Source organism: Meleagris gallopavo, chromosome 11 (genome assembly GCF_000146605.3).
Source record: "Meleagris gallopavo isolate NT-WF06-2002-E0010 breed Aviagen turkey brand Nicholas breeding stock chromosome 11, Turkey_5.1, whole genome shotgun sequence".
NCBI classification, from domain to species: Eukaryota; Metazoa; Chordata; class Aves; order Galliformes; family Phasianidae; genus Meleagris; species Meleagris gallopavo.
The window spans coordinates 5,628,861-5,643,231 of record NC_015021.2 but is presented as its reverse complement, the minus strand read 5'-3'; the positions used below and the strand labels follow the sequence as shown (position 1 = coordinate 5,643,231).

At 37.3% G+C, this 14,371-nt stretch overlaps 1 protein-coding gene across 1 annotated transcript in view; it reads left to right on the top strand.

Annotated features, from left to right (window-relative positions):
- The window catches only part of LOC100538484 (dedicator of cytokinesis protein 10), a gene marked incomplete at its 5' end in the record, with an annotated part of 53,223 nt that extends 38,896 nt beyond the window's left edge, over positions 1-14,327 (top strand). Inside the window, 10 exons of the mRNA XM_019618860.2 lie at positions 53-174; positions 831-917; positions 1,442-1,534; positions 3,962-4,080; positions 5,905-5,974; positions 7,572-7,685; positions 8,320-8,391; positions 8,992-9,138; positions 11,086-11,169; positions 13,101-14,327. Of these exons, the coding sequence (XP_019474405.2) occupies positions 53-174; positions 831-917; positions 1,442-1,534; positions 3,962-4,080; positions 5,905-5,974; positions 7,572-7,685; positions 8,320-8,391; positions 8,992-9,138; positions 11,086-11,169; positions 13,101-13,232 (1,040 nt within the window). The remainder of the gene's footprint in view (positions 1-52; positions 175-830; positions 918-1,441; positions 1,535-3,961; positions 4,081-5,904; positions 5,975-7,571; positions 7,686-8,319; positions 8,392-8,991; positions 9,139-11,085; positions 11,170-13,100) is intronic.
- Between the last annotated feature and the right edge of the window lie 44 nt (positions 14,328-14,371).

Below are 14,371 nucleotides of genomic sequence, written 5' to 3'. Positions count from 1 at the left end.
ATTTCAGCAGCTTGTTCTCCAAGGTGTCATATTAATTTGTTCTTGTGTGCAGTGGGATATGCATGGCTTCCTTTGTTGAAAGATGCTCAGCTTGCTTCCCAAGAACACAACGTGCCAGTAGCAAGCAGTTTGCCTCCCAATTATTTAAGCCTTCAAGAACCTACTAGTGGAAAGGTATTAATTCATACTTTTATATATTCAAATAGCACAGAGTAGTTACTTGCAAGCATTTTATGCGAGATCAAGTTTGCATTTACACTCTTCTAAAAGTCATCCATTTTGGAATGCTCACATGCATAGTATCATTGAGTATATAAATGAACGTGTGTAACAATGGGCTGTGAGCCAAATGATGCTGACTCAAGAGCATATATGGAATAAGTGCATTTTATAATTTTCTTCTACAGTATTATACTTCACATCCCCAAAACTCCAGAAAGAACCTTTAATGACAAACTCAGACCATATGACATTTATTCTCCAGTTGATGTGATCCACAATCATGATTCATTCTCCAGCTTCGCAGTGTGATATCACTTTTTCCCACTGATTCTGCCCAGTTTGGGTTATTTGTGCCTTCTTGTTTGTTTTACTATCGTCATGAGGACAGGGTAGGGCAGTGATCTGGTCCCTTGAATTATAACGTTAATGGCCTCTTGCTGAAAAGTTGGCTTTTGTTGCACTAGTTCTCTATTTGTGAAAGCTATTTGGAAACAAATAGCTATCACAGTTCGTATGTGCTTATGTGCAAACCTATGCAGTGAAAAAGAGGTGCTGACTTCAATGAATAAGAAATAGTGCAAAATATGTTTTTTGTTTTATTTTAATAGCAGATCGGCTGTGATGTAAAATGGGTAGATAGTGGGAAGCCACTTTTCAAAGTGTCTACTTTTGTTGTATCAACAGTAAATACTCAGGTAAGCTGAATTTTCTCTTAGCTCTGTTACCTGTTTACAAGTAAAAAGCATCATGGAAAATCTGAAAGATGCTTTCTCTCAAGTCTTGTATGAGTATGTTTCCCTAACATTTAAAGGTTACTTGAGTATGGAATGGCAAGATGACAATGATGGAATGCACATTTTAAGAAAAATAAAAATGACTTCATTTCATGCTAAAATAAAAATCATGAAATGTCAGTTTAACAAGAAGAAAAGAAATTGTAAGCACTAGGAAAAGAATTCTGGCCACTGAAATCCCCTCACAACACAGAAAGAAAAGATTGGATAGAGGACCTAGAGATGTTTTGTTTACAATAGGGTATACATAGTGGCCAGTGGATTAAGCAAAATAACTTGATCTGTCTTTCAAGGAGTTATGCTTAAGGCAGTAGGTAACAAGTGTTGTTTTCAGTATCACAGGAGATTTCTATAACCAGTTTATTGGGTTGAATTCTAATCCTTTCTATAGTCTGAATTAACATGAACTTTTGTTTATCATTTAGGATCCATACCTGAATAACTTTTTCTATCAGTGCCAAGAAAGGGAGAAGGATTTCTCTCAGCCTCCTACCTCAAACTTTATAAGTTCTTGTAAGGTAAAGTAACCTGCAGCACAGAATTATGTTACAAAATGGTAATTAGGACTTTATCTCAACTGATCTGCACAATTCTCAACATGGCATAGACTTGGCAGTAGGCAATGAGTCCGTGACAACTCCAGTTAGGCTTCATTGGTGCAGCAACTGTATTGCTGGTCAGAAAAACGTCTCCCATTCCCTTTCTAATTTAGATCACAGGTGCATCTGTCTTATTCCCAGTTTTGATAATCCAGCCTATGCAAAGCGTCAGTTTCCATTAAAAGATGGTTGAGTGTTGCTTTGTTCCTCTATGGCTGTCCAAAATAAGTGAGCTGGGGCCTGTTGGCTTGTGGTATTCCTGCTAGTCCTCTGTTGCCTTAGATATACTTTGTGCTTACCTCCTACTTGTCTCAAGATTTTTCTCTCAGCAAACCCCACTGCTAATTAAAAGGGCTTCTGGAGGGGTGTACTTTGCCTTTGTATAAATCAAGAGTACTAGTTACCTGCCAAGTTCTGAAATCAGTAAGAACCTATCCTTTCTGCAGAGATGAAATGAATAAGTAATAGCATTTCACCTCAAGTACTGTGCTCAGTTTTGGGTCCCTCACAACAAGAAGGATACTGAGTCCCTGGAGTATTCCAGTGAAGGGCAACGAAGCTGTGAAGGGACTGGAGCTCAAGTCTTACGGCAAGCAGCTAAGGACTGGGATGCTCAGTCTGGAGAAAAGGAGGCTCAGAGCAGACCTTATAGCTCTCTACAACTCCCTGAAAGCAGGTTGTGGTGAGGTGGGGGTCAGCCTCTGCACCCAGGTTATAGCAACAGGAAACTGGGGAATGGCCTTAAGTTGTCCCAGGGGAGATTCAGGTTGGATATCAGGAAAAACTTCTCCAAAAGAGTGGTGAGGCACTGGAACAGGCTACTCAAGGAGGTATTGGTGTCACCATTGCTGGAGGTGCTCAAGAAACATGTAGCTGTGCCATTGAGAGACATGTTTTGGTGCTAGGTGTACGGTTGGACTAGATGATCTTAGAGGCTTTTCTCAACATTAATGATTCAAATTCTATGATCAATGTGTCTGTATTTGGTAGAGGTCAAAAGCTGTGAGGTAGCGGAGGTATAGCAAGCAGTTTTTTATTAAAAGAGCATCGGGTAAATGTAGGACCATAACACTTCCTTCAAGAGTTAGCACTCTGCAGTCTATTTACTGAGCTTTAAGAGGAGGAGAAGACTGAAGGATGCCTATGATATTAACTGTACCACTGTATTAGCTCTAAAACATTGTACATGCCTGGTATTTATTATTTTTCCTTGTAGCAGCCTGTAAAATCTAATTGCTGTTTGGGGGTTTAGAAATTATCATCGTGTACGTGCTTTTCCTGTTTCATTTGTCATTAATGTTTGAGCAGATTTTATAATGATATTTGAGAATTTTCTATAATAAGCAAACAAAACGTTCCAATAAATTACAGCCCCAGTTCTCTGAGCAAGGCCTTAAGGGTGATTTGACAGGATTGCTTTGGTTTTAAATACTGACAGTTTGTGCTAGTTTATTTAACAAAAGTGATTAAGGAATGCTTTCAAAAATCATAGCATGAGTTATTTATAGATTATACCTCTACTGAATGAAGACCTTATTTGTGAATTTTTGAGTAAATGTTAAGCATATTGGGCAAAGTTCAGGAATCCAAGCTTCAGAACTTTCTAGCTAGCTAGATAACCAGAATCTCAGTGGTTTTTGGTAAGCTTGTAGCTTACCTTTTAAAAGGTAGGCTTGTAGCTTACCTTTTAAAGTATTTCATTGATTTTTATTAGGAAATAGAGATAATGTTGTATGTAACAAGGGATTAACTATGCAATATAACTGAAGAATAATATTACCCAGGATATTTTTCTTTTATTTATAAATCAGTAATAACTTTGAAGAAATTTAGGAAAGATTTAGAAATGACTGAAATGCAAAAATCAAAGGAATTTAAAAGATTTTATTTTATTTTTTAATTAAGAGCTCAATATCTTCCTTGATCAGAGAAGGTAATATGTCATTCTAATAAAGCTGTTAATATTTTTATCAGTGCGCTTTTTACATGATTTTAGCCACAACAAGTACATTTCACCAGATCTCAACATAGAATGATTTTACCAAAAATGTTTGGAAGTGCGTGTTGTAAAAATAGTTCATTCTTTTAGTGCTGTGGTTTTGGATTCAGGTTTTTTGTTTCTTTGTATTTCAATCAGGATAGAGCAAACGATTGGAACTCCGAGATGTGGACAATACCTATAGTTTCATTCATATTTAAAACAAACTGCATCAGGAAATAGTCCTCCACTTCGCTGTCCATTTCCTACCACTGTAGCCGTACTGCCTTTATGTGCTGAAACAGGAGAGGAAATAACTAGCTTTCATTTTGGAAATCTCTTAATTTTCTTTCTCGTGTCCGTTACAGAATTTGCTGAGGATAGAGAAGATCCATGTAATTATGAACTTTCTTCCCATAGTCCTGAATCAACTCTTCTGGGTTTTGGTGCAAAACAGTGATGATGAAGTTACAACAGCTGTGACCAGGTATCTGAGTAGTTTTTGTGTAAAGGACATAACTGTACACGTTCATCCAAAAATAGCTGCTCTCATGAAGGCTGACTACGGTGTTTACACTTCAGTAAGTGAGAATGCCTGCTTCCCCTTAACACAAGGCTCTGCAAGTAATTCATGGAAGAACATATGGCATCATGTGGTTGGCTCTGGTACCAGCAAGGAGACCACTGATCATAGTGAATGTGTCTCTGTACCCACAGGCAATGACAGTTAAAGGTCTCATTCTTGAGGAGCTTAATTACTTCTTAATGAACTTGAATATCAATTTTAATTTATGTTTGAATGTGAGGATGTGGAATTCAGCATAGAAAGAACTTAGCATCTTGCAACAGCTAGCAAAGAGTCAAAATTTAAGTTATGCTTTTCTAGGGCATTTTCTAATTAGAAATATAAATATATATCAGCAATTACTGAAAAGCAATGGGCAGCATTTTCTGGTGAGCTGGAATGATTTTCTGAGCCTCTCATCCCTCACATAATGAAATTGTTTTTATTGATGCTGTTGATCGGTGCAGCAGGAGAAAAAAAATACTGGAAAGATTATTATTCTTCTCTGCAGGAGGGCAGAAAGTGGCACTGCATTTTCTTTTGGCTATAGTGGCGTTTCTGTTGCACTTCTGCCAAGAGCAAAAAATTGTGACTTATAGCTAGTAGGAAAAAATGACAACTCTCAGCCCTCAACAACCCTGTTATACTCAACTGCTGTCAGTACATTTTCTTTCTTCAGTTATTTTCCAGGATTAATTTCTGAAGAAAGATTAACAAGGAAAACTTAAATGAGGAAGTTAAATTCCTCATCTTAGCCTTGGGAAAATTGAGTTTTAGTATACTTTATTAAAGGTTCATGGCATCTTGCAGACCAAAGTCCTGCCACATCTAGGTGCTAGGAAACATGCCTCAAAATTTGTGATTTCATGACTACATGCAGTTTTCAGAGGAAAAAAGACAGTTGGCCCTTTGTCCCGGGAGCCTTCACAGCCAGCAAATCTACTGGTGTTAAGACCAGCTAGGGGGATTGAAGAATCCTTACCTTGGCTAGGAGTATCAGTTGACCAACATGAAAATTAATACAATAGAAGAAGCAGTTGTTTAAAAATTAGACTTAATGATTAGATGGAAAAATAGGAAGATGCTATTTTTTTCATGCACCAGAACTCACCTGGTTACAGAAAAAAGGAAGAATGCTCAGTTTTTTCTAGTTTGTGGTGGCTTTTGTGCTAATACTGTTGATGTCAACAAGAATTTGCTCATCTGCTGTGTGCGTTATTCATTGATGTGTCCTATATATACACACACATTGTATTTTGTTCTGAATAGCTTGGAGCAGATTGTGTTGAACTTATTAAAAGCAACAACAACAGAATGAAAGCTTAGGATTGCTTATGTGTTGGAAGAAAACATTATGCCTTTCATACTCTCTCACGATTACTTATTTGTCCAGTGGCCCTGACGTGGCATCATTTCTCTGTCCTATCTTTGCCAGAGCTTATTTTATTTTCAATTCAGAGTAAAGGCTGAAGGATCAGAATGGGCACAACTAACTTCATCATAGAATTTGTATCTTGCTAAACATTTTACTACTTCTAATACAAAAAGAAATTAGATATATGTGACTTATTATTAGATATATGACCTTAAAAGAATTACAAAGCTTTTGATTTTTGATTGCAATAATGAGAATTACTTAGATCACCCATCTATTAGAAACAGCTGTTTTATTTGTTAGATGACCCTTCTCTGCCTTGTGACACAAAACAGTTCAATTTGCATTTTTGGTTTTTGTTTATTTTCCAGAGTTCTTACTAATATTGTTGCTAAATGCCATGAAGAACAGCTAGACAACTGCATCAATTCCTATGTGACGGTATGAATGCTGTTAAACTTAAGTAATTTTATGTAGCTATTTTGTCTTGGGTTTTGTTTTTTTTTCTTCTACCCTTAGTTGTACTTCTCTGTAGCTTTCTCTGCGTTAGCGTTATAGCTTTCTGCCAGTGGCAGGCTGGGTGGCTCTGCAATGAGTAACTAGGACAAGACTTCGAAGAGGCTGAGTGAATTCCAGTCCTATCATAAGTTTCTTGTGCCACCTTGGACAAATTACCCTGCCCCTCCATGCCCTAAGAGCACCATATGCAGCAGGGAGTCTCCATTCAGTGCTTCAATTTTAGTTTCAGTACTGAGATGTCTCCAAGGTGTGGATTTACTTTCACACTTCATGGAGGTGTGTTTTACGGTGAAGCATCTGAGCACCTTAGTCAAATTCTAATCTCAGGTACCATAACTAAAACCCAGAGGAATTCTATTGAAGTTCAGCAGAACAGTTGAGGCTGTGAAAATAATAATGTATGTAACATTTAAATATAGTTAATTCAGTGGGTATTAACATCTCCTTGATAACTTTTAAGATTTGCATTAGACACCTGTTGTGGTTAAATATCTTTGAAATAGCAGGTGATTAATCAGGCTATACCGAAAGTCCATTTAGCTTGTTTTCCCATTTCTAGCAGCAGCCAAAAGGTAATAACTGTTAATCTCTTTTATCTATCTGTAAGGAAATGAATAAATACCTACTTTTATTTTGCAAATAAGTAAACTTAGAATTGCGAGTCACTCAGATACTGTAATAATGTGAAATTACTCTGACTTAACTAAGTGGACCCAGAAGTGTCAAATGGCATAGGGAGAAGCTTATTGCATCTGCTCTGGAAATAAAACTGAATAGCAATAAGATATTTTCGAGGGATAGTTCTTTCTTTTGCATTCTTTCTGCTTGTATTGAAATAACATTTCTTCCTAACTGATGTGGTTGCAGCACTCTTGTTTTTGGGAAGCCATAATTGATCCCAGTACTAAATTATTAGCTTAATAAAATATTAAATAAACCTCAGTAGTAGATCTATTAGTTCTGGGCAGTTTGATAGGTAAATTCCTATCTTGAGGGCCTGATGGGGTTTAGTTTCCCTTCTATCAGTTCTAGTAGGTGCTTTACACCTTTCAGGATGAAGAGTTGCTACTAACTCTAACAGTTGCCATTGGAAGAAAGAAGGAAGTGAAAGGTGGCCCTGCCTAGGTGGGTGAAAAACCCTCCTTACTCCTTCTGATTGCCTATTCTTTGTTTCCCTGGTGGAATGGCTTGAAAGGCAGTTTAGAGGTATGAGGATCCTATGCCCTACTGGAGGAAAAAATATGTTGTGGCAATGATTTTTAGCAGAAATACCTCTTGCACTGAGTTGAAATCGGTATCAAGTTCTGCTTAAAACTCAGACTTTGTAGGAGGGTAGAGTTTATAGGGTAGCAGTAGAGTTACTGCTAGGGGAATTAAAGATTGTGTGAACATATTTTTTCAGTTAAGATGTTTTAGAGGGCAAAAATTGTCAGCTGTTTATAGTCAATAATTTATCTTCATCTACTGAGACTTTCTGTATTTGTTTCAATACGTATTTTGACTTTTTTTCCTTCTTCAGTATGTGTTCAGAACCAAATCATTTGAGGAAAGGACTATTCATGAGGAGCTGGCCAAGAATATGACTGGTCTTCTGAAGTTAAATGACCAAGTAACCGTGAAACAGGTTTTAAAGGTGAATGATGTTGAATTAGCCCATTCGTAATTTTACAACTGGTTTTCAGCCTGAAGCTTGCTTGTCACATCTTTTTCCCCTCTTTTTTTTGTCTTCCTTTCCTGCACGAGCTTTGCATAAATCCAACCTAAACTGATTCAACAGAACAGACTTGCAAGACTTACAACTTCTCAACGTAATTCATTTCTGAGAGTGCCATGTTTTGCATAGAAATGCCTCCTTTCTGTTACTAAGTCTGTATGAGAAATCTAATTAACTTCATAATATGACATTAGCACTTAGGATATTTTGGTTTAATCTTTATTTTAGAAGTTGTTGCACAGAGAATAGTCATGTGTTACTAGGACACTTACATCTGATTTGAGCTGCTGTCTTTGGGTGGTTACCAAAATAAAAAGTATTGAGTTCCTCCCATAAGCAAGGCCTAAGAAATTGATACATGTGTAAGACCCATTAATGAAGCTGCAGTTACTAAAGTACACAGTACTCTTGCTCTTTCATTTATTTGTCATGTAGAGTTTACCAGTGTGCTTTACTGAGAAATGCATTCCATCTCTAAAGAATGGAATTGGCCTCGTAAAATATTTGTCAGCTAATCATATTTCCTACTCTCTTTTCTCCTTCTTTTGAACAGCACTCCTGGTTCTTCTTTGCAGTCATATTAAAATCAATGGCACAATACTTGGTTGATACAAAGAAAACAAAGGTAAGCATATATGTTGCTCTTAATTAACAAGGTGATCAGGCTCTAAGGGAAAATATAAAATGCAGCATCATGTGAAATAAATGTAGTTGGAGATTTCTTCTTGAGTGGACAAAAAACCAAAAAGTTGTTACACATTTTAAAACACTGTTTTTACCCACCAAAAGTCTGACTTCTAGGCTCAAACTATTGTTGTTCGTACAGAACTAGTGAGCCAAAATACAGTTGCATCATCTTTGTAACAGGTGGATTAGAATGGAATGAGAATTATATAATTTTTCCTGGCAGAGAATAACTAGATGGCAGATAAGTGATCATGAAACACTATTTTGAGAAAACTTGTAATATCTGGAGACAAGTGCATTTTTCTTTCTGGCCTCCTTTCTGCCTAATTATCAAAGGTACTTTCAGTGTACATGTGCTGGCATCTGAAGACAGCTTTTCCCACTTTTCTGTGGACAAGATCCATGAAAATCTAGAAATACTTACATATTTTCTATTGCATTATCTGTGCTTTTCATTGTCTTTACTCCTGATCCAAACGTGATTTCAGGTTTAATACACAGTGTTATATACTCTCAAGTGATGATCTTCACTGCTTAGGTTTCTCGAACTCAGAGGTTTCCAGAGTCATTTCAAACTGAGCTGGATACACTTGTGATGGTCATGGCAGACCATGTTGTTTGGAAGTACAAAGAAGCTCCTGAAGAAACTAGGAATGCAAACTACAGCACTGCCAGATTTCTCAAGGTATATATCCTGTCATTACACTTAATTGCCCATACTTAATGGAAGATTGAGGCTATTCTGCTCTAGTTGAAGGGGAAAAAAACAATTTTAAGTGAGTGATGGTTCAATTTCCAAGTTTAGTATTGACTTATAGTTCAGTTTTTCTATTCCCTTGGGTCTTTGACAGTGCAAAAGCTTTTTCTAATTCTGTTTTAAAACAGTTCTGATTGATTTATATCTATTCTCTAAGACTCAAGTTTGTGAATTCTACAGATTCTTATGTTATATTTAAATTAATACAAAGTTTGGTAAAAAAAAAAATAATAAATGTTTTTCCCACTGAGCTGGTATTTTTTCTTTAAATACTGTAACTCTGAATGACTGTGAGTGGATTAACTTTTCCTAATCACAACCACAGTAGGCAGCTTTTACAAATCAGAATAAGCAAAGTGCAAATATTGTATGGAATACTGTAACCTACCTCTTTATGTCCTTTTTCTTAATGTCCTTTTGTTTACTAGATATAAAGAAATTCATATGTGAGTTGGAAAAGTCATAAAGTGGGTTGTGTTTTTTCTTTTTGTCCTAGTATTTCTCAATCATATTTATTTCCCAACATCAAATTAGTTGTGAAGCATTGGAAAATTATCTTTCAGTAAGTGGTGTGTCCAGCTATTTATCTAAGTAGCGTGTCAAGCTGCTTATCTGGTGATTTCTCCCCAAACTTTCTGTTGGAGGGAACTACCCTTCTGCTAGCATATGGAATGCTGTATTAGTATACACTGAAATCCAGGCTGAAATCTTTTATGACAGATTGAAGCTCAGCATTAGGAGGAAGCTGTATTCCAGCAGTAAATGCTCTGTGAGGTTAGAAGGAAACCAACCACAAACTGAAGGTGGATTTCTCTACACTCACACCTAAGTAAAATTAATAATAGAATTGAGAATAGATAGGAATTGCTATTTACATTGGCTTCTGTTGCTTGTTTAATATGGATGTCCAAATAGCTGTTTACACACTTATCTACATATATAGCTGCATCTATCTGTAGTGTTATATCACTTGGAAGATGATGTTAGTTTGAGGCAAGAGCATAGATGGAGAAGCTTAGTCAGTACAGTGAGCTGTTATACATGTGTTGCTGCAGTTTTGTGTGTTATTTTTGTACTGTTCATCTGAACTGAGAAGATGATAGTGTTGTATTATGCAATAAGGCATATGTTTCTGTTTTAATTTCTTTTCAAATCTGGTCTGCCAGAAACAATTACATAGGTTAGAGATGACGTGCCTCCCCAGGCTGGGGCTTGGAGTAGGCTTGTTTCGGTGCTGTATGATAAAAGGCTTTGGTCTTTACTAGCTTTGCGAAGTTTAGGAGCACCAAAGAAGGGTAGGAATTTAAGGTCACATTTCCTATTTGGTAGGCTAATTCTGCAAGGGAAAAAGTGTCAGGAAGTGTAGTACTAAGTCCCTCAAAAAACCTTTCACCTGACGCTTAGCTTCATCAGTCAGCAGGAGGCATAGTGTTCTCATCATGCAGTGGCATGAGTATTTGCTTCCAGTGATAATGTATTTCACAGAGAGAGTATTTTGACTGGATTGATTCTTCAGGAGTCTTTACTCTGCCACTGAAGGAGATATTCTGGTCAACTCCCATCACATGCCACCTCTAGTTATTGAGCGTTGCAGTACATAAATGACTTTCATTAGGTAAGTTTCCTCTTGATGGACAGTACAGTATGATATTTATTCTGGAATATAGATACAGAGACAGTATGATCAATGCATTATTATTTGGGGGGAGGAAGAGCTGATTTTCATCAGTTTCCCAGTTTTCTTTCCCCTGCTATTAGTGATTTCACCCGCCCAAATGATGCAGGTTTACAGATGATGCAAGGCAAAAAGCAAGGTAGATGAAGTCAGGTACTGCTTTTTTAGCAATAAAATAATATTCTTTCCCCTTTTCTTAGCGCTGCTTTACATTTATGGATCGTGGATTTGTGTTCAAGATGGTCAACAACTATATAAGTATGTTTGGAACAGGAGATAGCAAGGTATAGTTTTGATGTTATTTTCTCAGCGACTCACTAACAGAATGATTTTATTTTAAAAGTATTCGTAATACATTCCATTGCTTTGCCATCCTCAGAACTCAGTCATTAAAACCTTAATTTTGCAAGGGTTCTACAGATGAACTCTTGGTCAAACATAAAAATTACTTATATGACCACTTCCAGAAATTCTTCAGATGCACAAAAATCAACAGATGTGCATTTAAGTACACTTTCCCCTTACAGATGAATGAAGTATTAAAACAAATATTTCATGTGAACCTTGGCTAAGAGTAAAGTATTGTTAGCAATTACCAGTCTGTGTGAGTAATATTAACAAAAATAATGTGGTGGGTTTTTTTTGTTTTTTTTTGTTTGTTTGTTTTTTGTTATGGTTGCTTTGGAGCCATCTATTCTCCTTTCTGAAAGTAAAGATCTATGTCCAAACAACTACTCACTGAGCGCTGCTAAGAGTAAAACATGAAAGAGGCCGACCCATTCTTTGAATTTAAGCTTTGATTCTTTGGAGAATACGCTTGGGATTTGGTCTACAAATATCAGTAACATCTGAGAGTAATTTTATTTGAGGGCATTAAAGTAAGAGCATACGAACAATCTACCGTTGTGTAAATTTGACTGTATGGTACCTTGCTTATAACACAACTAAGCCAGCGAGCTCCAAATTGCTTTGCACTTGTTATGAGGAAATTCCATGTAGTTTGAATTTCTTCTATAATATCTATAATACTATCCTACCACATTGTTAAGACAATAGATAACAGGATGTATTCAGGATGCAAAATTTGTATGACTCATCTCTCCCAGAAAGCTTACAAAACTTTTGTTCATTAACTTTTTGTAACTCTTCAGTGATGATCTGGGTATTTTTAAGTAATGAATGAGAATTATTCCAATCTGTTTCACTTAGTAAAACAAAACATTGTGCTGTACACAGATTTCTCACATAATCTCTGGAGAAGATGGATGGTGTCTCTTGGTAGTAGTGTTGTAACCTGGAGCCTATAATTCTGTGAACAATATTATGTAATCTGAAAATTACTTCCATATTTCAAAATTCACTAAATCTAAATGCATTCAGCCTCCTTGACTGTAAATCTGTGCCAGCCACCCAGCTTCTTTCCAAAGCCATCTGCTGGGACACATGAAGGAAAATCACTGTGAATTAGATGCAGATGTGCTGCTGGAACAGGCTTGCATCACATACAAACAATAGCCGTAAAATAAAATCATAGGCCTTTCCCTGAGGTCAGAAATCTCTGTCTTGGATTGGTTTCATTTTCAGTCAGACACCTTAGCAAGAGTCAGGTGTTAAAATTTCCTGCAGGATTCATTTCTATATGGCCTTTGCTTCTTCAACTGGATTTTTTATTTTTCAGAAAGGTTATACTATAATCTGGCCTCTCTTTTCAGAAAACGTTACAGCATTTGTTGCTGCTTGAATAAACTGTGCATGTATCAATATACAACACTGCAGTCTCAGTTTATTCTGTGAATAAATACCTCACTAGAACTCAATTCATTGTGGTGTTCATTCAAAAAGACTCAGTTCTTCTTGGAAAACATACTTGAAGTGCTTCCTTTCTTTAATTGCCATTAGACCCTGAATTCCATGGACAGCTGTATTCCTGATGTACTACAGTGCCATAAAACGTTTCAAGGAAAACCCTCTACTCAGTAGAGGATCAAGCTTTTATTTATCAGTACATCTTCAATGCAAAATCATATTAGAAGAATGCAGTAAAGATTGTTGCAAAAGTTCCTTTGATAACAGAAGAAAACCAAATGTTATTCATGTAGCTTAACATAACCAGCCATAAGATTTCATCATTGGATGTGAGTTAAATAGTGCAGCTCTATCTTACTGTTTTCTTTCTTCTACTGTAAACTGAGCTGTTACCTGTTACAATTTTCAGACTTTACATCAGTTCAAATTTGACTTTCTCCAAGAAGTCTGTCACCATGAACACTTTATCCCTCTGTGCCTGCCAATACGATCTTCAAACATTCCCGGTAAGGTGATCCCTAAAAAGGATTTTGTAGAGTAGAGAATTACTGGGTGGTTCAGATAACTCTAACATTCTGTGTCTGCACATCAACTGTGGACGTTTGTCAGATGTGGTATTTTAGTGTGATAAAATAATGTTGCTTCACTGTGTCTGTAAATACAAGCAAACCTTGCCTGTCCAGCTAGAAGGTGGGAGCTGACTCTCCTGCTGGAAATGTGTTGAAATCTCTGAATCCTGAATTACTAAAGCCTCTGCATATGGAAGGAGTTAAACAGATACAGTAAAAAGGAGAAGACGCCAAGACTCTGGTGGTTAGAGAACTGTGAAACTAGTTGCTGGAAAAAGCTTTCTTGCTGCAGTTGACTGTATGACTTGTCCATATGACCATCCTTCCTGTGGGAGGAGGACATGAGCTGGTCACACATGAGGAATTTAGAAACCTCCTTCTTATGGAAAAGAGGCTGTTGGTACCTTGGCCTCCAGAGTATCTCTAGAGTATCTCTAGGTTGGCAGGAGGGTACCATGCAATAACTCTTTCCTTCCAAATGCATTTACTGTGCACTGTCACACAGTTCTGCTGTGTTTTGCCTGGAGCAGCAAGGCAAGAACGGCTCGTTTCAGAGTGCACTAGTGCTGCCGCATGAACTACTTCCTAAGGTGGGAAATACTGTGGATAACCTACATGAGAAGCATGAACAGATCTTGTTTAGACTTTGTTGCAGGAGCTAATTTACTCTGCTGATGCCCCAAGACATGTAGCAGCCATGTTTGCCTGGGTTGATGGCCCTACCACCCCTGGCTTCCCACCGTCTAGCTGGACAGTCTGCATGCACAGCAGGTTTCCTTCTACCTAGAGAGCACGAGGCTGATTGATAGTGAGAGCAGAGCCCTGCGCTGCTCCTTTGTGCACACTGAAGCCTGTTGTTTAGGACCTAACTTTGTGGCCAATACCAGCTACTGAGTGCTTTTCTTCTTGGTTTCAGAGATGCTAGGTTTTCAGCTCTAGGTACAGCTGCCAGTTCTGACAGTTTTATGTGGACTTGGGGATGTTCTGTTGGAATGTATTCACTGAAGTTGCTGGGATCTGAGGGTACCTTTCAGGGATGGGAGAGTTATTCTTCTGTGCAGCATTTCTCTAAGGAAGTGTCCCTTTTTTTCCTTTTTTTCCTTTTTTTCCT